The 24,486-nt window shown below is 45.8% G+C and overlaps 1 protein-coding gene and 1 long non-coding RNA gene across 2 annotated transcripts in view; one reads left to right on the top strand and one right to left on the bottom strand.

Moving 5' to 3' along the window:
* PBX1 (PBX homeobox 1) overlaps nucleotides 1-24,486 on the top strand; it is a 295,032-nt gene that overhangs the window by 259,403 nt on the left and 11,143 nt on the right. Inside the window, 2 exon segments of the mRNA XM_019465723.2 lie at nucleotides 4,056-4,168; nucleotides 5,585-5,674. Of these exon segments, the coding sequence (XP_019321268.1) occupies nucleotides 4,056-4,168; nucleotides 5,585-5,674 (203 nt within the window).
* LOC128778816 (uncharacterized) lies at nucleotides 19,515-20,588 on the bottom strand. Its single transcript, XR_008424537.1, has 3 exons — nucleotides 20,218-20,588; nucleotides 19,682-19,753; nucleotides 19,515-19,598 (listed from the first exon to the last, which is right to left on the bottom strand). It is a non-coding gene; the product is annotated as an uncharacterized LOC128778816 (long non-coding RNA).

Raw genomic sequence — 24,486 nt, forward strand, 5'->3', positions numbered from 1 at the left:
ACACCACACACACATCCAAAAAGGCAAAAATGGGACCATTTGAAGCAATAGTTATAACCTCAGGTCCATAATCCTGCAGTCACCTGGGGGAACTCATTCTTATGTCCTATTTTTGATGAAATTATAAGAGCAAGAATCAGATCCCGGAAAAACAGGGCCCCTTTTGGAAAGTCAGATGATCTTCTAGGGAACATTTTAGCATCCAAGAAGGAAGAAATTGGCTTGTGCGTTACAGATGTTTTGCTGCCGCATAGCATCAGCATTGGTATTTTATTAGATGCTGTGATTAGCCAAGCAACCCCAGGCTCATTGAGGCTCAGGACCCCCTCCCACGATTCGAATTCTTTTGCTGGCTCTGGGGCGTGTGTTAGGGGCAACTGCAAGCTTGGCCATCAAAGTACTTCCTCTGGCACTATTTTGTCAGTGGCAAACTCTAGTACATGTCTGTGCTACCCCTAATAGAGGTTTGGTGTTTTTATGGATTGGGAGAGCATGTTCTTATTAAAACCCCTAGATCCTGGCTTCGTAAGAGAAGTTTATGTATGTAGGACCCACAGAGAGGAGGTAGCACACCCAGAGAGGTTGGCCAATCCTTAATAAATCCTTAGGAACTTTTCCAATTTTTTTTAAAGCCAAGCGAAAGAATTTATCACACTGATGTTTTCTGCTGTGTTTTTTTCTTCCCTTAATTTCTACATTAGAAAATGAAAACACAGCCTGCTGGAATTGGAACTCTAGAACCTTGCCATGTGCGCCTGCTAAAGGGATGTCACACTGAGCCAGACAGCCTCTCCCTCTTGTGCTTTGTCCTGAGTAGAAAGTGGCAATGAGTTTTGGAGTTTGGAAGGGGACTAATCATGGAAAAGAGAGAAGCAAGCCTGAGATGCAGTGAAGCTTACGTCTATCAAAGACGCCCCATCTTTTGCGCCTCTGGATGGTGTAGGGGGTCCAGTCTGATCAGCTACCATCTAATCTCTCTGAAGCCTTGATTTCAAGGCTGCACAATTAGGGTAATACTTGTCACATAGCCACTTTATGAAAATGCTATGGGGAATAACGAGCCAGTACTTTTAAACACTTTGCATTCCTCAGCAAGGAAAAGCAAATCCTCTCTTATGCTACGTCATTGGTTCTCAACTGGATGAACTTGTACCTCAGGTGACATTCCGTAATGTTTGGAGACATTTGGCTGTCCCGCTTTGGGGAGGTGGGTACCACTGGCATCTGGTGAATAGAGGCCAGGGATGTGGCTGACCACCCTCCGATACGTAAAGCATTCCTTCCTCCACAAGGAAATTTCCAGGCCAAAATGTCAATAGAAACCTTGCTTTAAGTTTAGACTTGATCGTTAGTATTCTGATTTTCGGATTATGAAGTTAATTGTTTTGTTTTGGTTTTTTTCTGAACAAATTTAAGTCTCCTAAAGACTCTTCGGTAGCAATGCAGTCTTTGGGAAATGATCTTCCGAAGATGGATGTTAACACATCTCCGCCTTGCCATATTTGCCTGAGCAAATGCATTAGAATCCGTAGGTGATCCATTAGTTCTTGTCTGTCTAGTGGATTGTAGATTTAGCTCTGTATATGCCCCAAATGTCTGGACGACAGCTTAAATGAGCCACTTGCCTTCCTTCCCTCTCCAAATTCGGAACCTTTTAACTGGCAAGCACGTCTCAAAATGTGCTCTTAGTAATTGCTGATTCCCAGCCACCTGCAGGTAAGGTGCCTGACGGACCTTCTCAGCAAGCCAGGTAATTCTGTGTTAGTTCTTTGAGAATTCCGCAGCACCGCTAAGACTGCCTGTTCTCTATTTGTCAAGAAAGTTCGTCCGCCTCCGGAGGCTGTCCGTTCTGTGAGACGTTTTTTTTCTAACCTCCAGTCCAGGAGAAGAACGTGTCTTCTCCTCCTTACTTAGAGTCTCGTGTGGGCTTCTGGCTGCCTTATTGCCGTGTCAATGGCACGCGTCCTCTTCTCTCAGAAAAATCAGTGCCTCTAGCTACTTATCAGAGGGTCGGAAGCCATGGTAATGTTGTACATGGGTGTACGGACGATAAAATGCAGAGGCAAGAACACAGGGATCATTCCTGCAATTACTGCTCTGATTCAAATGCACTTGTACATGAAGGACATTGATATGCGCATATTTATTTCCATGTACACTCGGCAGCCAGACATATTTACAATTTATCTATGCACATATATTTTTTAAATCATCTGTGTCAATTGCGGTGTGTATCTTGTAAATGGCACGTTCCGTACCTTCATGGTACCCGGCACCATTGCAGCCCTGTGGGGCTTTTCTCCCATTCCTTCGTTTGCGTGCTAATTTCCCGTAAGCCATCAGCGAAGCATATAGAGTGTGGGTTTATTACGTGGTATTTGATTGGGAGAGAAAGAAAATCCCTGGGCATCAAACTGAACATTCTCGGAGGAAAAACATCCTGGTGTCGTACAGACAATTCTCATCCGGGGATCTGGGAGCTGACTGTTCTCGGTTGTGATGCCATCTACGCGGGAGCACGCGTTGTAACGACGAGTACAAAATGGCTGTTATTATTTGGGTTCAATTAAAAGAAAGGTTTGAGAGGGATGTAAGTAGGACATGCAGGTCCGGGAATTATGTACCTCAACGTGACGGTGTGATCTGTGCTGCACCCCGCTTCACCCACCCGTTGGGGAGATTTGCGCCACATTACTGGAAGTTGAGAATCTCCCCAAGGAAACTGTTGGGTTCTTCGGAATGGCTCCTGCCTTGGGAGGATGGGGACGCTCTGAGCGGTTAGACATAGCACAGAGTGGCAGAGTTCAGAATTCATTGCCGGTTAAGGGACTCTTCCAGGGCACAGAAAGAGCCTTCTCTCGAGCTCCAGGAGACAGCCCTCTAGGAGAGCGCAGATCCCTATCTTGGGAGATGAGAAAGCGTCAGAGCTGGGGCATCATTGCTGGGTGATCCCACACGGATGATGGCTGTCAGAGTGTGAGGGCAAGGGCGCAGTTTGAACAAGACAGAGTTGGAAGTAGAGTGGAACTGACCTGGGTCCCTAAGGTCTCTCCTTTTCTAGGCTAATGTCATGTTTTAACCAAACCTTGCACGTTGAGCTTTCTTTCCTAATGCGCTGAGCTGCACGATGACTTCAGAATGATATGAAGCTTCCCCACGCCCTTGTGTTTCGGCTGCGGGTAGGCTGGGTTTACCCCAGTGCAACCTGGGTGCTGCCTGAAGGCTAACTGCCTGGGAGAAGGCTTCTTCTCTGGGAGGTGAAAGCAGATGGCTGACTGCTTTTCTTGAGGCCCACTTTTATTATTGCCATAAGTGTCACTATTAGCATTTCGTATTCCGTGCATGCTGCAGAATTCCTGGCCCGTTACTCTGTGTCACGTTCCTCCGTAATGGCGGGCGGCAAGGGAAGCAGGTGACCATTCTCACGTCTTCTTGCAGTCCTTGACGCTCTCCCGGGCTGCTTGCCACCCAGCAAGGAGCCCGACCTTCCTTCCAGAAATCAGGAATGTCAATGGACTCGCGTCCCAGGGCCAGCCCTGACGCGTGGCACTGCTTTCATGCATACCCCACCCGGGGCTGCTTCCCACGTGAGGGCAGATGGGTTGGCAGTGGCCTGTTTGAAAGCCAGCTGAACAGCAGCTCATGTGCTCCAACATGGTGGCACCGGCCCAAGTTCTTCAACTGGTGGAGAACCCCTAGAGTTTAACGGGCATGAAAGAGAGGTCTCGGGTCTGGAGACCGTCTCCGATTCGCATAGACTAAGTTGAGAAGAAGAAATGTCCCCTTTCTCAGCTTGAAGCTGTTGAGGGGACACAGCCCTATTGGCAACTTGCAGTAAGATGCGGCTTCCCATAACATGGACGATACGCACCCTTCACCGCTTGCTCTGTCCTTCATGCTACTAACCGGATTCTGTTGATATTATTTTTATTTTAGTGTTTATTTGGGGGGGGGGGGTGTCGCTTTGCATGTCATTCTTCCTCTTGGCTGTTAGTTGCAGGGGTTGTGACCCTTTGCCTTTCTGTGATTCAGGTGCCTCACTCTTTCCTTTCCAGGTTCTTCCAGTTCTTTTAACATGTCAAACTCTGGAGATTTGTTCATGGGCGTGCAGTCACTCAATGGGGACTCTTACCAAGGGGCCCAGGTTGGAGCCAACGTGCAGTCACAGGTAGGGACCCAGCCAATGTGCCACCAGGTGAATGCATTGGAGTGCCCAGAGCCCTCGGTCGTATTGGCACTTGCCAGTCTGTCCAGAGAGAGAGAGGGAGATGGTGAGAGAGGGGGAGATGGGCGGGGAGAGAGAGAGTGAGAGAGAGAGAGAGAGAGAGAGAGAAAGAGAGAGAGAGGGGGTGAAAGGCAGAAACACAATCTTACTAACAGCCAAACCAAAACAAAACAAAGACAGCCATGGTCATGGGGAATCTCGTCCACACTTTGTGAATGCATTTGGCTCTGGCTTGTCAGCCACACTGGGAAAGCAGGAGAAGAGCAAGCCCAGGGTGAGGCGACCAAGGCCCATCGGGCACGTGGAACCAGCAGCGTATTCTTTCCTCACTGAAGGGAAGGGAGGAGGAGTCCAGTCCATTGTCTCACATAGCAGGTCTCCCTCTCGGTCGTGGGCTTCCCACACTCAATATTTGCCAACTAAGGAGGTAACTGATGAGTAGGCAAATGCCTTCGTATCTCCTGTTTTTGTTTCAAGCTGTAAAAACACCCAGCCATGTTGACTAAACTCATCTTCTCAGTCATCCTTGAGGTCAAGGAACTTGGGTTTCTGGTCATGAGTCAGAGCCCATGTTGGGAAGCAAACATCAGGTCGTGTGGTGTAAACCCTCGGTACCCATTAGCAAGCAGCCCGCCTTCACTACGCCTCAGGAAGCCACCCTCCGGTCTCAGCACAGAGCCTGCTGTGACAGGGTAAAGTCGAATGCCCTGGGTCAGGGTTGCTAGGGAAGTTGGGACCACCTTAGCCCACTCTCCCACCCTGCGTGTGGAACAGGAAACCCTACGTGCCTGGAAGAGACCACCTGGCCAGTGATTCAGCCCCTCGCTCAGGGAGCTACCTGGGGACAAGTGTGAGGAGCCGTGGTCAGACTGGCCAAGCGAGCGAACAGCTGGCCGTCATCCGAGTCCTCCAAAAGATGGCGTTAGTCACAGACCGCTCTGTCTGTGAGGTGGCTGCCCTAGCCCCCTCTAGACAGAGCCTTGACTTGTGTGGGATACCAGCGAAGGAGAAGCTGTGGCGGGTGATCTGCACGAAAGGGGGGGTGTGGCTCCTTCACTCTGTCCCCACTCCTGTCACCCGGTCCCCGCCGTCTCATGCAACGCCGTGAGTCAGTTTCAGCGGTGGGAATCCCAGGTTTCTCTGACCATTCTCCCGTCTTGCTCACTGAACTCAGAAAGAAAAACGGATTTGGCAGATAGAGAGGCGGCCTCCTCCTGGCGGGCCCCTCCCGGGGAGGTTACCTCCGTCACGATCGCGTGAATGTGGCGTGTCCACGCGGTCGCCTGCCTGATGATTCTCTGCCTCCCTTTGCCTGCGTCTCCCTGACTAATTGCCTCTCTGTTGTTGTTCATTGTTTAGGTGGATACCCTTCGCCATGTTATCAGCCAGACAGGAGGATACAGTGACGGACTCGCAGCCAGTCAGATGTACAGTCCGCAGGGCATCAGTGTAAGAAAACAAGGCTCCCCCACCCTTTGTGTTTCTTCTATCATAACCAATTATTTCAAAGCCACAGGGCTTGGAATGCCACTTAGTAGGACTCATCTCAGCTTTATGGTCACCTAGTTTCTTGTTTCTGTATCGGCCACGCCGTCGGCAGCATTCCACCCACACAAAAAGTGGCGACTGGGAAGGCTTCACGCAGGCAGCTGGCGTCTAGGGCTGTCACACGCAATCAGTGTTCGCATGGCACCTGCGGCCACTCGCGTTCAGCCGAGAGGAGCCGCTAACCAGGTGACACCTAGCACAACAGTGGTAGGAAATGTCGCCACAAGCAGGGGCCTGGGGACCTGGGTGGGAAAACCAGTAGCCAAAATCCATTGCATCCAGGTCTGTGGTCTTAAAAAAAACAAAACAAAACAAAACAAAAAAAAAAAACCAGTCTTTCTCCAATCTGTCTAAGGACGAAAAGAAAAAAAAGAAATTAACTCAGAGGCCGGGTGCGTTGAAGGGATGGGGAGGGGTGCGGACCATCTTCGTGTTCTTGGGCGCGCTGGCGGCTTCTGACTAGCATGAAAATTCATAGCGACAAGCTGTGTCGCACAGAGTGAAATCGATCAGACAGACACAAGGAGAACCGAATGTAGATTTGGGACAGCAATCCAACTTGATTTCTCAGATCAATCGTCCGCTATCTCAGCAGCGGTGACAGCAAGCTGGGACAAGAGGCAGCCTGGAAAAGGAGGCTGTTCTTCAGATCAGGGGGTCATTTCCTGGGCTTTTAGAGGTCGCAGAAAGCGCCACCAGAACCATTGGCTCAGAACTGTAGAAGAAAACTGTGGTTGATTGATGGTGACGATTTCTTGTTTGTTTCTGTTGTTGTGATTCAAATGCGTTGGGGATGGAACGAAGGAAAGGTAGGCATGACATGTTAATGGCATCCCGGTCTATACTCATTGAGGTACAGTGTCTGCAGTGAGGGAGGTGATGGCTCCTTCCACCCCACATGCGTCAAGTCAGACATGACTAAGCCCAGACTAGAAGGAATCAATGGAATACCAGCTGGTTCATCACAAGGAATGGTTGAAAGAATTAGGAGTTCTTAGCCCATAAAAGAGAAAATGCGGTTGGTATATAGTAATTCGAAACACGTTATTTGTGGGGAAGATCGGATTCATCCTGAGTGATCGGAAGGGGGGAAGGATAGAAGCCCTGGGTGGAAGATTCAGGGAAATACATCGCATTTCAACAGTTGATGGGCCTTTCTCACAGAGTTACCTGGAGAAGGGATTGGCTTCCTGGGAAAGTCAAGATTTCCCCGTCATCAGAGCACTCAAGCATGGCGTAGCTAGCTACTTAGGATGTCAGAGAAAGGAGTCAAGTACCAGGTTGTAAGTGTCTTGGTGACTTTTGAGCCCCCTGCCAATGAGGAATCCTTTATTTTCTACCTACTTTTGGCGGGATCTACTCTGAATTTGTATGATATTTATCAAGTCCCTCTCCGGCAGGAGCTGGAGGAGGTCAAAGCTAACCCTACTGAATGTAGTCTGGGCAATCATGGCAATTTTCCAGAAAGAATTTCCAGAACAGAGGCATGCTTCTCTTCTTAGGCTCCTACTAATCATTATTACCGTATTAACGGCTGACTTGCCAGAAACCTGCTCAGAGAAATACAAGATACTTGGTGGAAGACTGTGTTCTCAAAAACGGATGCCAGCTGAATGAAGGTGCCCTGTGCTTCTTTGTTGCGGGGAGGGGTTTCAAGCACATATGCATTTATGCGTTTTCTGAAGATAGGTTTTTTTTTTCCAGAGAAAGCTTCGCTCTGTGTAAGTGGAAGACAGGAACATGAGGAAAGTACCAGAGGGTGGGGACGAGAATATAGGCACACTGAAACAAGGAACTGTAGAAAGTCTATGTGAGTGGGCAAGAAATGGGCTCCCACTTCTGCTGCGTGGTATCTTTCTTCCTGACTGGGTAGTGCAGAAGAGGGTGCCACTCAGGCTCTGGGTTGGGGGGGGGGGTCATTGACCCCTCTGATGTTATCTGGTGGGCTGGGAATCATTTCTGCAAGAGGGTAACCAAACATGTGCAGACAATTATGTCTGATTACATAAGCTTCCCACAGAAACTGGGCTTGAAAATGCCACTCGAAAGAGTCTGTGGTTGTGCGTTAATTTTTTTCCCTGGGAACCATGTTTATTTTATTTCTGGCCCTTTAATACTCGGGGTAGATGATTCAAAGGCTGATCGTGGAGGATGCGTGCCTTTTGGTATCCATTTTAAATTTTCCGTGGTGCCACCTGCAGGAGACGAAGCCGGTTAGAGCAAGCTGTGTTTTTAGACCGTGGTGTTCGACACGGACCCATGTGTACGTGCAGAGTGGGGCTCTGGCCGCCAGGAGAAGAAAGAGGGAAGGAGGGAGACAAGAAGAGATGAGGGCAGGAATGAGAGGTTCGAGCCAAGAAATAAAAATAAACAATTCCCAAACCCAAGGCAGCAATGGAATTTCCAGCTGGACTCTGGATTGTGTTTCATTCGGCAGAGGACATTTTCTGGGCAGCCTTTATCTGCTCCCCTGGCTGGGTTTGCATAGCACCCGTTTCTTATCCAACCAACGTCTATTTTAAATCCCATCAAGTTCAGACCACTTGCCTTTCAGTGAGCCCAGGTGGCAAAGGCGTGGAATGTCGCGGAAGAGCTGGGAGACCCTGGCCCTGATCACTCTCGTGTGTCCGTGGGCAGGCATCGTACCTCTCTTCCAGAAAACAGGGCCAGCACTTCCCACCCTTAAAACCCCAAGGGCTGCTTCAGGGAAAATGAGAAAATAAGGAGGAAAGGGCTTGGCAAAGTAAAAATTGTTCCACACGAATGCAGTATGAAATGTTCTAAGCGATAACGTTCTAATCTGACCTTTTTTCTCCTCTTGTGTGAGCAGTTTTTTACAGTAGGTAGTTTCTAGTGAGGATTGGTCAGGACACGGCTGTCACTTTTTTCTCTCCTGGTGGGAAGCTACGCTTTCGAAAAGGATGTAGGGTTCGCGAGTCCTGAACACCCCCTTCCTTAGCGGCGGTGAGCTTAGGTCCCCTGCGCTCTCAGACGACAATGGACAACACGTAGCAGCTTAGAGGGGCTCTGAGGAACAGAGGGAGGTTATTCCACTTCCCTGTCAATCAGACGTACTTAGATCACGTTCTTCTCTTTCCTTTCTCGCTGCCGTTGCCCTAGTTCTAGAATAGTTCATTGGCTGGGCCATTTCACATGACCACTTTCTAGTCACTGTTCTTGCCTTCGGTGTCTCCTTTCTCCTGCATACACCCTCTGAATTTTGCCATTCCTTGCCCGGAAATCACCAGCGCCGGTCTGCTGCCTACCTAAGCGAGTTCAAACCCCAAGTCCGACATCCGGGGTCTCCCACACTCTGGCCCCAACCTACCTGCCCTTCTACCTCATCCTCCTGACATCCAGGTAGAATTTGGTTGCTGGGCAACATGGTCAGTTCATCGTTGCCTGGTTACCCACATTCCCCTATGTTTGCTCATGGCCACCACCTCCATAAATGCCCTTCATTCCTGTGCCGCCTTCCCCATGCCTCCCCACCCTCAAAAATCCCTTTTGCTTCCACAGCCGTCTCCTCCTTGCTGCCTGTGCTTTCCCCCTTAGCCCTTCTCCCCTGCTTCTCTCTGCCTCATCACACATACCCTGCCTTTGCGTTATAGATACGTGAACAGACAGACTTACTTGGTCTTCGTGTCTTTCACTCCTGAATATTTCCTAAATATTTCCTAAATGCCTGTATTGCTCAAAACATGTTTGCGGATGAATGAATCAGGTAAGAGAAGACAAGTCACCACTGGATTTACAAAGTGCACTCAGTGGTCAATATCCACATTTTACATAGCAGGAAAGTATCTAGTAGTGACTTTCCTTTTAAATGCTTTACTAACCCACAAATATCCCGTGTTTTTAATTCAAAAAGTTTCTCCAGTCTGCCCTTTAATAAGAAGTTTCCGAACTTTTGGCCAGTGCGGATTCTCTGAGAACATGATTCGAATCAGCATTAAATCCATGAAGCTAGATACTGATGATATTGTCAAGAGGATGATCCCTTTGAATTCTGCAGAACTTCTCCTGTCCTCAAAGAAACCCGATGCCAAAACCTGTTTGTGGGATACCATCCATAGTAGAAATAGAAATCATTTCTGGTGGCCTTTTCTCTTTGTCGTCTCTACCAGATGGGGCATTGAAACCTCCATGGACAGACGCGTTGGGGGTAGAAGCAACTTGAAATTGGGAAATTTAGATCCTTCCTGTGGCTCTGCTTTTGATAAGTGGCATCGCCTCTGTATTTTTGCCTCGTCTATAAAGTTTACCAGATAAGCAAGTTCTAAACTCCCCTTCTAAATTCCATAGTTCTAGAGTCCTTCCAGTATGATCTTTGGTTCCTCCTGTCAGCCCCAGGGATGCCCGACTCCACTGTAGCCTAGCCTCCCTGGACACCTCTTTGGGTAGAGTTAGCCCCTGCCATTCCTTCTAGCCTCCCCCTCTAACCCCTAAAATTGTATCTTGAGGTCCTAAATGGGAAGGAGGAAGAGCTTTCATTACATAAACCTTTCCCTGTGAATTCTCAGAGATCCGTGGAAGCAGAAAGCATTATTCTTCCCGGGGCGGAACACGTTATTTTTAATTATTTTCAAATGTGAGTTAAGGGAGTGAGTTCACTCCGGCCAATTTTAAATGTAAATAGAAACCCCTGGAAGAAAAAGAGCAACCCCTGTACGATGTTTCTCATTCAAGAGTTTTAGTGAAGGTGGAAATAAAGTGTTAGTGTTCTCTCTGTAAAGGCAGGGCGCCATCAGTGTCCGTTTATGACAGAAACATCCCGTGAGTTTTGCTTTGTGATAATTACAGGAATGGAAAAACAGAGATGAAACTTTTCTCTTTGGAAGCCATAGCATATGTATTTTTGTTTGGGTTTGCTTTTCTCCCATGTTCGGCAAAGGGAAAAAAAAGGATACTTATTGAGGAAATAAAGAAAATATAAATCTTGAGGATAAAAATAGCATCCTGTTGAACACATTGCAGGCGCTTAGATATCAGAAGGGTTACTTGGTAATACTTGGCTACGTGCCATCATTTTAATTTTTTCTTAACTACTTCTGAGAGACCTCCCTCCACTTAAAGTATATATTAATAAGACGTTGCCACGTGTGAAATTGTAGGACTGGGAAGTTAGGGTGATAATTAAAATTCATATGCAAATCTTTAAAAACTCATTTTAATTATATGAAGTTTCAATTCTTCTATTTTGCCAAGTGGAATTTGAAATGTGAAGGTACAAAGACATATCCAGATATGCCCCCCGCTTACCTGCCTTCGGGTACCTTCTGATGCTGCGATAGGGGGCCAGTGAACAGGCCCAGGCTGGAAGGGTGAAGGGAGTGATGAGAATCAACAGGTCTGAACATGGTGAACCAGTCTTTGGAGAGTTTGAAGGCAGCAGGAATGAGGTAGATGGACTCCTGCCTTCCAGAAGCTTCCAGCCTGGCTTTCTTTTATGGCAGAGTCAAAAGGAAACAGAGGCAGCCCCTTTAGTTTCTTATCTGATGAGGCCCTTAAACCTTAATACCATATCAGCTCAGCATTTGAGAAGGGAAAAGCATTTTATTTGAGCCCACAATAGTTGGAGAAGCAAAAACAAATATCTTAATATTGTAATGTCCTAGGCATCCATTGTTTTTCCTCCGTGGCCAGGAGAAAGCCCTTAAAGGTACAGAAAACGAATGAGTCCAAATTGTCCAGTGGCATCCTTACTCATGCACTCATGTGTTCATGTATTCATCCGTGCATCTGTCCATTCATCCATCCATCCATCCATCCAATAAATAAGTCAGTATTTTTGACCTTGGCGAATGAGACGACATCCTATTATATCCAGGTCAGGTTGGGGAAAGCCTGTACCTAGATTATGTAAAATCCTGATGCCTGTCAGCACATGTTTTAGTTTTCAGTGTCATTCAGCACTTTGTGACCAGGTTTCCTGTTCTTGGAACACTCGAACAAGGGAGCCAATCTACTCTGAATTTTAGGAAAGAGAATCTGAAAGTGAGTTCTACAGCAGAACAGACGGACCCAAGACCAACCAGCATAGTTTAAGAAATCTACCTTCCTCCATACTGTGGTCTTGTAATACATATCCTTTGTTTTAGACACTCCTTATCTCTCTGTAGGAGTAGTCACGGAGAAATCTCTTGGTCTCAAACCTAGTTCCAAGCGAGATCACATCCATAGTGTGTGTGGGTGTGTGTGTGTGTGTGTGTGTGTGTGTGTGTGTGTGTGTGCGTGTATTCTGTTTTTGCCGCTTTCCGCCTGTGTGACCGTGGACAAATCGCTTTCCCTCGATAGGACTCAGTTTCCTGAACTCTAAAAAGGACAACTGAGCTAGATGTCTGTGGCCTCTCCCAGTATCATATGCTACTTAGAAAACATGGTATTTCCCCATTTCCAGGAAAATACAACTGGAAGGGAAATCGTTTAGAGCTATAAATTAAAGAGAAATTTGTCTTTTTGAAAAGAGTCCCATCTGTGAGATGACAATGTACACCATGCTGTTTTCGTTGGAATTGGTAGTTTACAGCATCCTGTCCAGTCGGGCCCACATTTGACCCCATCGCCATGCTATCCTTGGGCTAGAATCTGGTCAGTTTTTCCAGACTCAAGTCGGTCCCGCTGTCTGCTCTATAAAGAAAAAAATCACAACCTCAAAAGGACAGTTTGGTTTTGCAGTGGCTCCTGAAAGTGGCCGGATTCCTCTAGACCTCAGTAAAAATTAAGCTAATTAAATTGCCTGAATTTAATCGTGGGGAAACATTGGCATTGATAACTGCTGATGGCTCCTTGCCTTGTGGGAAGGAGTTCCATGGTCTTAGCTTGTTTTCAGACAAAAATGTGAGACCTGTGTCTTAGATAATCCAGTTGTTATTTTAAGATTTGGTACCTTAAAAAAATCTCTACTTCAAAATCTCTATTTGACTCTATTTGAGTTTGAGGAAATTTTTTTCCATCTCTCTAAATATTCGATGTTTATATTCTGCACTTAGAGAATAAGGCAGAAGGCAGGGGACTGATTTGAGTCTAGAACAACTAACCATATAACTAAATAAATGAATAGATGCTTTATTAAACAAATGTTTGTTGAGAACCTTCTAATATCCATCATCATAAGACATGGTTCCTGCATTCTGTAAAGTCACAGAACCCTAGAAAGGCTCGGAGTTCATCTCATTCCATCCCTGCTTCTATTTCAGTGCTGTCCAATAAGTTAACCATGACCCACGCAGGGCTGTTGAGCACTTGAAATATGGCTAGTGTGACTGAAAAAACAAATTCTTAACTGTATCTAATTTGAGTTAATTGCAATTTAAATAGCCACGTGTGGCTAGCGGCTACCATATTGCACAGAACATTCTAGATGCCCTGTGAGTCACAGAGTAGCCACCAAAGGTGGGATGATAGTGTTGAATCAGCAGCCATGCCGTGAAAACAGGAGACTTCCTGACACAGAGCCCAGAAAAGCATGCTTTCTGCTTAAATAAGCCTTTCCTAATGTAAATAGAACTGTATTAAAAATTAACCGTGCACAAGAAGTTAACTGCGATTAGCATAATATGCTTTAAACAATGAAATAATATGGAGGGAGATTTAAAATGTAAATATATAGACGGCACATTTATTATGGCTCTATCTGCAGTAATTTTCAACTCTGGCAGCCATTAGTTCATCTAACCTGATCATTTTCAAGCCTAAGCAGGACGTGTCTTTGAACTCCTCTTGAACCCTTTCTTTACATCCAAAAACCGTTTGGAGCTTATAGGAGGTCTCATTTCTGTTTCACATTCCCCAGGTGCCCAGAGCCTTCTCTGGTGGCCGCTGCTGAGCTGTTCCTTCCTCCCTGACCTGCTGGCCTCTTCAAAGCATGGCCCGCAGATCAGCAACCTTGGCATTGCCCAGGACCTTGTGAGCTTGGGCCCCACCAAGACTGTTAAATCAGATTCTGTGCTTTAATCAGATTCCCCGGTGATGCCTAAGCACGTGAAGTTTGAGAAGTTCTGCTCTAGCAAGGAGCACATTTAAATGCTGCTTAGGATTCACCTACGAGAAGGGATTATGTTGTTTTCCTTGCATTAAGGATATTACTTTAAAATTTTCCCCCAATGTTTTATTTTCAAGTTTTTCAAGCATACGAAGAGTTGGAAGAATTTGACAGTAAAACCAGTATACCTACCACCTATAATTCTGTCATCAGGATTTCACTCTGCTGGCTTCATCATATATCTGTCCTTGTCTGCATCCTTCTGTCCATCTACCAATCCAGCTTACTTTTTCTTTTTTTCTTTTGTTTAATGTTGATTTATTTTTGAGAGAAAGAGAGTGTGAGTGGGGGACGGGGAGAGAGAGAGGGAGACACAGAATCTGAAGCAGACTCCAGGCTCTGAGCTGTCAGCACAGAGCCTGACGCGGGGCTCGAACTCAGGACTGGTGAGATCATGACGTAGCCCGAAGTTGGACATTTAACAGACGGAGCCACGCAAGCACCCCTCAGCTTGTTTTTTCTGATGCATTTCAAAGTAAATTGTAGACAGCAGCACAGGTTTTCCTAAATAAACATCACTGGTATGTGTATCATTAACTAGAGTTCACTATTTGATCACAGTTTTTTTTTCTCTCTTTCAAGGTAAAATTTTACACACTTAAGTGTGCAGAGAAGAAGTGTACGTTTTTTTGAGCTTTGACTATAGTACATTTGCATAGAAGTTTACTGCCCTTACTTTCTTGTGTCTGTCCCTTTCTGATAGTCCACAAAAACAAAAACAAAGGAAAAAGAAGGACAGAGCACAAATTGCCCATAGAATAGTCTGTGTTTCTCCAGCCCATCAGATGTCTCCCTCGCCACCACTCGCCCCCTCGCTTGACCTGAGAGTCAGACTCTGCTAAGAAGTCCACCTTACATCAAATTGGATGCTTTATTCGACACCTGCCTTAGGTTCGGACTTGATATCACTGCTTTTAAAGGGACTTGTGTTCCCTTTTCCATAATTAAAACTTTTGAAATACATAAAAACAGACACTAATGATATTTGAAAATTATAGTGGATTTCCTCGCTTAGAAGCTTTTATAGATCCCCTCTTCTGCCTTTTTCTCCCTTTTCTTCTCTAGCCCCCTTAACTTGAAGTCCAGTTCAGAAGCCAAATGTGTACAAACCTATTATCTTTCAAAGCCTCACATCCGTCCAAAATTATTCCTCCGTAGGGAAAGTGACCTGTCGCGGGAGTGTGCAAGCCCATCTTCTGCCAACCCCGAGACTAAGGGGATAACCGGAGGGGGTGAAACCCGGAGGAGAGAAGCTCCAGGCCCCTCTCATGCCAGAGCTGGGAGTCATAGAGATCTACTGAACACTCTGTGCCCTTTCCGAGGGGCAAGAGAGCCAAGGCACAGCTAACTCCACACTTAAAGTTCTGAGGCAAACCTGACCTTACATGAATATCTATACTGAGAATACTAACTTGGAACACTTAGTGTGTGTCCTGATATAGTCTAGTGTTTTCATTAACACTCTCTTCTCCATTTCGTGGATGAGAAAACAGACAGAGAGATGATGTCATTTCCTCAAGATCCAACAGCCAGAAAGGGCTAGAGCCTGGATGTGGACCCGGCCAAGTGACTCCAAGGTCTCTGTTCTTTCCCTCTGACCAGAGGGAGTCTTGAACCTCTAGTTCTTATGTTAAGTAAAGGAAATTGGCACGATCCTCCCGCTCAGAGAATCTGTTACGTTTCCTGGTCATAAATATTTTAGAGCCTGGCTGATAGGGAAAAGAATGAGAACTCAGTTATGACTATTGTTATGTATCCTTTTTTGGGTGGCACATGGAATGCTTAAGACCAGTTGGTTCTCTTACTAAAATTAAATCTAAAAATCACATAGAAAGTCCTTCCCTGGATGTGGCCTATATGTCTCTGCTGTTGTGTCCTATCGGGTTAACCAACTTAGCCAGGGACCCAGTGATCATACATGAGAGAGAGCAGAAACTTTAGGCCCAGGGTCTCTCTCCTCATGGAGAAATTGGGTGGTTTGTTAAAATAGATGGCAAGACTGTTGGAGGAATCTAGATATGAAATCAAGAGAAATCTTTTTTTTTTTTAACTTGGGGACAGTAGAAGAAGAGGAAATTTTAGCCTGTTACCTCAGTAGCTTACCCATGTTAAATAATGGCTTTAGAGGGGGAAGATTAGCGTTAAGAAAAAAAAAAACTGAGGAAAGGGCACCTGGGTAGCTCAGTCAGTTAAATGTCTGGCTTCAGCTCAGGTCATGATCTCACAGTTCGTGGGTTTGAGCCCCGCATCAGGCTCTGAGCTGACAGCTCAGAGCCTGGAACCTGCTTCGGATTCTGTGTGTGTGTGTCTCTCTCTCTCTCTCTCTCTCTCTCTGCCCCTCCCCTGCTTGCTCTCTTTCCCCCAAATAAATAAATAAACACTAAAAAAAAAAAAGAAACAGGGGGAACAACTACAGAAGTAACGGTCTCTCCTGGACCAACAGGAAGGATAAGAAGAGATCACCTTGCTTTGCCACAACCTCTATCGGGACCGTCCCTCCTCTTTGTTGACACTGAACACTTGGCATTTTCAGTACATTAAAAACTAAATGCAACAAAGTACAAGGATAGTAGAATAGGAGTAAAACTTTAAAAATTTAAATATAAAAAAGAGTGACAAATAGTAAATTCAAAGAGTTAGGAAATATGCCAACTATACTTCCATTAAGAAAAATTCTTAAAAAAAGAGCGAGGAAAGAAGAACAGAATCAGGAAGGAAGAGTATACTAACGAACGACAGGGGAACCAACGGGAGGAACAAAATGGTGGGAGAAAGAGGAAATTGCATGTGAAGTGGCAAAGTGAAAGTTAAAGCAATTAGGAAACACAATTACTAAAGAGAACAATAAAAACATAAAATAAGCTAGGATGAGTAGTTAAAATAAATAACATCAGCTAAGAACATACTTACAAAGATTATAAAACAGATCAAGTGGTAATAAAATAAGGAAGTGGTATAAAGCCGTAAATTAAAGAACAATTAAAAAACACTAAGGATAGAAAACAGGCTAAAATGACAGTTAATAATTGTATTAATAACTAACACTTACTGACTTCTCATGTGCTAGGCACTTTATATGCATTATCTTATTTAATTCAAGTTTATTAAAACAAGTAGGACATTTCCAAATGGAAACAAAAAATGTTCAGAGGGAGGCAAAACCAGGCATCAGAACAATCACAACAACAGAACGGAAGGTGAGCAAGACAGACGTGTAGGTATCCGTTCCTGTTCCTTTTCCAGCGTGATTGATTTCGCTGTTGAAAATCTGAAGTACCTGGCCTGGCGCTTCCCACGTAGACTACGGGCTCTGCAAGTGCCTGGTGCTGTAAATGTCCCTTCTGTCCGCACCTTGTCCTCCTGAGTTTGGTCTTTCCTACAGGCAATTCCTACCGATTAAAATTCTCAAACGATAGAATCCATAGCCCAGAATCTATGGCATTGGACAAGGATCTCATGATCCCACTCAATTTAAAAGATTTAGCTCAGAGTTATCTTCTCCTAGAAGGACTTCCCCGTCCCTGCAGACTGGATCTACGTAGTACTTAGCTCACTGGGTTGTAATGGGAGTCCTTTTCTGATTGCTTTTCTTTCTCTCTAGGCCCCCTGATTTCTAAACAGAAGGACCCTAGTTTTGTATCCTAGCCTTCAATTCAGGCATGGTACATAGTAGGTGCTTAATGCATGCTTTTTGCATGGAGTATCCTTGAACCTGTAGTCAGGACGTTTCTCTTCTTCCCTTTCCCTTTCCCTTTCCCTTTCCCTTTCCCTTTCCCTTTCCCTTTCCCTTTCCCTTTCCCTTTCCCTTCCCCTTCCCCTTCCCCTTCCCCTTCCCCTTCCCCTTTCCCTTTCCCTTTCCCTTTCCCTTTCCCTTCCCCTTCCCCTTTCCCTTTCCCTTTCCCTTTATTTATTTTTAAACCAGCAAGAAGGCCTGTGACTGGATCTTCTGCTTGCCCAGAATCCCCACAAACACACGTATTTTTGTGTTTCTGTTGTTCAGAATGTCTCTCCCACACACGAAAATGGCTGCTCCTGCTTCCTCTTTTTCTTCTTCTTCTTCATCTCCCCCTCCCCCCCTCCTCCTCTCCCCCCCCACCCCCCCCCCCCCGCTCCTCATCCTGCTTCCCATTTATCACAGCCTAGAATGCATCCTTTACCTCCAACTTCTCTTTCTTCTGGGACAGGTGTTGTCTCTGTGGCCTTGAGCTTGATCCACAGTTCATTCATTTGCCCATTCATTTGATTGGCAAGCATTTTCTTGGAATCGGTTATTACCCATTACTGCATTGGGCATTAGGGCAGGGAAAATCAAGCAACTCTGCATCTCATCTAAGTTGATTGCCATGTTTCGCCTTCTTTGACCTTATTTTTTGTGGCAAGGGAAACACAACTGATTAACATTCTTCACAGGTAGTTATGTTTTGAAGAGAGTTTGGAAGTCATTTGATAACTTTCTCTTCTCTAAGCAAGAGTCCTACTTCCCTCCATCTAAGAAAGGCCTCTGACCTATATTTATTTGACCATTGATTGCACTGGTTTGTTTTCCAGTGAGCTCTGGAGGTTGGCCAAGACCTTTCAAACACACAAGACAAAGACCTAAATCAGATGTGGACTTTCCCGCGCATGTTTTGTCTAAATTTTACATTTACTTTTTTTTTTTTAACATTTATTTATTTTATTTTGAGACAGAGAAAGTGCAGGGGAGGGGCAGAGAAAGAGGGAGAGAGAGAATCCCAAGCGGGCTCCATGCCGACAGTGCAGAGCCTGATGCAGGGCTCTAATCCATGAACTGTGAGATCATGACCTGAGCCGAAATCAAGAGTTGGACGCTCAACTGGGCCACCCAGGTGCTCCTGCATTTATTTTTTATTTTCTGATTAAAAATTAATATTTAGCATAGAAAATTTGGAGAATGCAGGAAAATCACATGGAAGGAAGTTACTGCTAACTTTTTGCTCTCCAGCTTTCTAGCATTTTGTGTGTAAGTATGTTTTGTGTAGGTGTAGAAAAGCTATGATCGTATCGAACGTATCATTTTGTAACCTACTTATTTGACTAAAAATATATTATGAATATTTTCCGTATCACTAAACATTTCTTCTCAAACATAATTTTAATAACCACACAGGAGTCTATTATAGGGAAAGTCCATAATTTACTTAATCAATCTGTACAGTGGACCATGCAAGCTGTTTTCTTTTCCTTTTTTTTTTTTTTTACTATTATTAAAAACACTGTGGTAAACATCATACTACAGAAGACTCACTGTATATTTTCTGTTATTTCCTTGAGTAAATTCCTAGAAATGGAATTGCCAGATCGAAGGATATGAACTAGTCTAAGGCCGTGGTGATGTGTGGCAAATTTTTCTTCTGGAAACTTCTATGCATGTATGTTTCCCAGCAGCAGTTTACGATCATTCATCTTCCTCACTCTCAGGAACAGTGTCTTAGCAGTTTTTTTAATCTTTGTCAATTATCAAACTATAAAACGGCATCTCATTTTTATTTTAATTTAATTTGTATCTCTTTGATTACTAGTGAGATTGAACGTCTTTCATTTGTTAGCCTTGTATGAAATGTTCATCTTTTTGTATCGATTTCTAAGAACTTTTATACAAGAAGGTTATTATCCCATCGTGCACTTTTCCAACCTGTAGAAAATAGAACTCTTATTTCTCAGCAGAAGAGGGCTCTTGTGGAATAAGGCTCCAGGTCTCATTCTGTCTTGTTTCTGTGGAAAGTTCTTCAGCGTGAAAGGTGGATTTTTATCCTAGGAAAACTAAAGGCAAATCTATAAGTGATACTGGTGTTGATCTTTAAAAAATAATAATAATAATAACCCTGCAATCTGAATTCACTTACCATTTTCTATATTTCTAGTCTATGAAAGAACTCAGGGCTATCAAGTAGAACCCGAGAGTTTTCTTGGAAAACCTAGAGATATATTAATCAGTCAAATGTTCCTGGACAGTTTACCCTAATCCTACCGGAAGTATTAGGATTTGCCGAGTAAGTCCTTGGCTAGTTTGTACCCCGGATGAAGAAAGAAAGCTACAGACATTTAACAAGCTTTCTTATGACCTTAGCTCGACTTAGGTCTAAAACATGGTCTTCTGAGTGACAGGCTGTTTTCTGGTAGTTTGGCTGCCGTATCAGTCTCCTGGTATCTTCTCCTGCCACCTGTGAGGGAGCACATTCTTCTGGGCTGTTGAATTTTGACACATCACCGGCGCTGTCCCCCTCTGCCCTCGTGGTTCCATATCAGAGCACATACAGAAAAGCCAGGTCAGATTCCCAAGCCCACAGCACCAATGGAAGACTCCCACTGCGGAGGTTTCTGGAACAATGTAAAAGGGAAAAAAAAAATTAAACTTTAAAAAATCAACCCACTCTCGCACCTGGTTGAGAATCCCAGAAGAAAAGAGGCCACTCCCCAGCATCCACAGAAGATCTCAGGGGGGGACCCATGAATTCTGAATTCTCCAGTCCATAGGTTGTTTTCAAGCCCTTGTTCTCATTTCTGTCAGTAAGTGGAATTCTCAAAACAACAATACCCTTCCTTAAATAAATTAGTGCCCCATTCTAGCACATTCCCCTCAACGTCCTCTGTCTGCATTCTCCCCTACAGCTTCCCACCGTATCCACCCCCCTCTTCTGTGAGCTGTAATGACCCTGCAAACACTAAATGGCATTTGAGTGCATTAAGCAGCAAACTCTCCGGTGACATAGCAATTATGACTCTGAAATAGATTTGGTGCGTCACAGAAGATAAGGGTTTTGAAAGTTTCTGTTGTGATTATAGCCTGTAACTCCCACAAATAACAGGCTTCAAAATAAGAGGCTGCCAGTGGCGCCTTTGTGGCTTTGTCTCAGTGATGGCACGTAAATTGCTATTAATGTCCTAAGTGTACTTGAATATGCCAGTCTTTGGGACGCAGAGTTGGCTCAGTGTCTCTCTCTACATGGCATGTCATTGTTGGTCTGATAATCTGGGGTAATTGCTGTCTCTTGGATGGTCAGAAAAGTGTAAGGGGCTTTAGCTTCCTGTGTGATGGTAAATAGCTTCCAGGTCCACACCATGCGTGTGTGTGTGTGTGTGTGTGCGTGTGTGTGTTCTATGCATGGCTACCGTTCATGGTGAAGGTGTGTATACAAACTCTGTGTGTGCCCTGAGTAAATAAAAGCCTTTCAGAAAAGCCAAAGCAAAATCAGAGGTTACAAAAATAAAATGAAGAACTTGAGGCTGTGGAGAATCAGCCTGTCGGATAATTTATACTGAGAGTTTAAAAAAAAATGTTTAAAAATACCCTTTGCTTGCATTATCCAGATTTGGCCATATGAGTAGATGCAATGTTCTGTTGTCTTACACAGCTCCTCTTTTTCAGAAGCAGCATCTGTGTGTGTGTGCACGTGTGTGCGTGTTCGTATATGCATTCTTCAGGTGTTGTGTTTTCTACATGCGTAGTAGCTTTACGTAAATATGACAAAGTGTGTCGACATTTTGCCTGTTTGTGAACACTGTGTGTGGATGTGTGTTAAGTGTGGATGTGTGCTGGTTTCTGCAGGTCTGAGCGTAGAGGATGTTTATTCAGATATAAATACTTTTCTGCACTGACGCACCTCGATTTAGCTAAATCAAGCTGAACTTATTTTCCTTGACTCTGCAAAGTTAAATAAAACAGATTTTTAACTCCTGATGTACATTTAACATAGGAACTCCGTAAGTCGGTGGGACGTGGAAACGTTATGTGTCACCGTCCTATGTGCACTTTTAACAGAAATAAGAAAGCAACCCAACGGATGAACTTGGAAGCTCACACTACTTCATCTCCCGTGCGAGCTGTGAAAGGGTCACCCAAAACCATCCTCTGTGTCTGAAGCGCCTTACAGGACGGTATTGATTGCGGGCCTTCACAACAGATGACTTAATAAACGACGAAGCTTAGACGGTGCCGTCATAGGTCTTGATCTCAGAGTCGACCTCCATGTGCACTTGAGTCGTGTGGTGCGGGGTGCTGGCAGGGTGCTGCCCGGTGACCACATGGCAGTCGATGGTCTTGTGGTTGGGTTTCGACGGGCACCCCTCGGGCAGCAGTTAGAGTGTGTGCCAGATAAGGTTGGAGGCAGCGACTGGTCATAGAGAGTCCGTGCTCCTACCAGGTAGATGGCCACCAAATTTACTCCACAGGTCTTGGAGCAGGACCCCGCCTTTCCGGATAAGGTGACTTAGTATTAACTACCAAGATGGCGCTACCCGCAGTGGCATAACCCCAGGGCAGTAGAGCTTTGTCTTGTCCAAAACCAAGTTTGGTGAGGTGGACTGAGGCTTAGGAGTGAGCAGTATGAGAATCCCCTAAAAGACTCTTTTGAGGCCGTCTTGTGGCTCATAGGTTCCGGCATCTTCCTAAACAGCCCAAAGATTCCCTGAAGGGGAACCACAGACACGAATCCCCTGCCTTCAGCCCTAAGCCACGCTTCGCGTGTGGTGCCCACACGTGTCACACAGCCCGACCTTTTCAAATTCGGAGTGTCTAAAATAGTGGCATAGAGCGGGGACTGCGTTTGGCAAATTCTAGTTTCTGAGTCCTAGTTTCCTCGCCTGACAAGTAGGAATAGGAGCCCCTGCAGGGTTTGTGTACCATTTGAGACTCATCCACCAGAGTAAGAGAATCGCTCCCACAATCCGTGCATTACTGTGCAGTTATCACAGACACCGGCGGCCCGACAGCCTTGCACGCACAGGGCAGGCCGCCAACGGAAGCTTTGAAAGCATTCGTTTCTCTGTTCATCCAACTCGAGGACTTAATCAAGCGGCTCCTGGTGAGACGTGATCCCTGTTCTCTGAGGCCCTGTGGCTGAATGATCTGTGATCTCGTTGAGACTGAAGACGAAAGCCATTCATATGGCCTGCAAGCCTTGGCATGATGGAGCCCTACCACTCTCCGGCCCCATCTTGCTGCCGTGGCTGCTCTTCTCCTGGTTCCATTGCTTCTGGCCTCCTCTCAGTTCCTTGGAGCCTTGGGAAAGGATTCTCTCTCTGCCCAGTGGCCTCTTTGCCCCTCTTTCTACTTGTCTGTATCCGCTCACCTCTGGGCTGACTTCCCAGAAGCCCGAGTGCAATGAGGTCCCTACTATATTCTCTCCTTGCACTTACTACCACCTAGAATCTACGTTTGTCCTTTTGACAAGTTATCTAATCTCTGTGTCCCACGAGGCAGGAAGCAGCAGGAGAGCAGATGTCAGATGTGTTGTATCTCCCACTGTATGCCCGGTGCATAGCACGGGGCAGGCACTGGAGACGTATTTGTGGATCAGAATGAAATGGTGACCATGAGGAAGAGCCGGTACTCACATAGACCTTTAAATCAATAAGAGCTGCATGTGGTTAAAAGCCAACATGAAGGGTCAAAAAGTCGGGGGTCCTGGCATTTAGGGAAGTGGGTGATGGTGTGCCTTGAAAGAGGAAGGAGGTGGCTCTCTGGCCAGGCCGTGGAAGATGATGCGGGTTTCTAGAGGCCAGAGGAGAGGGACGGGCAAAGGCCAAGAGCCTCTAGCTGGATTTCGTCTGTAGAGCAAAAGGGACCCTCACTTGGGCAGTGGGTGGTCTGTCATTCAGCTGAAACTACTGAAGTCTCGGTCAGCAAGGGTATCTGTTCTCTACCAGGAACGGCTGATTTGTCTTAACATATACAGACCTTTCAGGGCAAAATCTCGAGGCTCGAGAAGCTGCGGTGGGGCCCGCCTAGAAAGGGAGGGCATGGTGGGACCCGGCTGGAAGGTCACCAGGGACTGACCGAGTGGCAGGTGGCAACCAGGGAGGACACCCTCCGCGGTCAGGGGACCATGGAAGTAGGGATTCTGGGGCCAGCAGCAGGGGGATAATCCAAGCAGAGGGTTGACTCCGGGGAAATGTGATGGCAGGTGGGAGTTGGTGAGCTGAGGCTCCAGAGCAAGGTTCGAGTTGCAAGAGCAAGTCACGATCTCGGTCTTAGCCGAACTGGCAGAAATAGCGGGAATTTACGCAGAAGCTGGCCGTGGATTTGGCAGAGGTGGCTTTAGCCGCAGAAGAGAAGTACCTGTACAAAGAAACAGGTGCAAAAGGTCAGAGCAGGACAAGCAGCAAAATTGATTCTGAGTTGCCTGGGGTACCCGGGTGAGCCAGAATGGGATCTTTTGGGTTGAGTGTACCTGTTATTCCCCAGCAGGGATGCCCGGATCTAGTGAATGTAGACACTGCACAGGACAGATGTACACTTCACAGTTACTTGTTGTTTATCCCAGCTTTGGGAGGCGTCCTCTATTTTCTCTGGCAGCTCCATTCCCAGATCCCAAGGTGGTAGAAGCTGGATCTGCGTGGGAGTCTCAGCCTCAGGATAAAGATGGGAAAAGCCCCTGCAGGCCACACAGGGACTGTGTCTGTTCCGTACATTTCCGTGAACCCCACTAAGCCAGAGGAGGCAACGAGGAGGCCAGTCCAGATGCCAGGCTCTCCCCGTGCCCTTTGGAGAACAGCCCTTGTTGACATGGTGAGCTAAGCTGTGGAGCCACGACAGGCAGGATCCAGTGTTTGGGTTTGTTGGGTTTTTTTTCCAACTGTTTTTTAAAGAAACAGTACAGAACAGTATGAATATTAATCATATAGTTCCTTATTTAGGATCTGGGGTGAA

Source organism: Panthera pardus, unplaced genomic scaffold, assembly GCF_024362965.1.
Source record: "Panthera pardus isolate Hobbes unplaced genomic scaffold, ASM2436296v1 HiC_scaffold_21, whole genome shotgun sequence".
In the NCBI taxonomy this organism is placed as follows: Eukaryota; Metazoa; Chordata; class Mammalia; order Carnivora; family Felidae; genus Panthera; species Panthera pardus.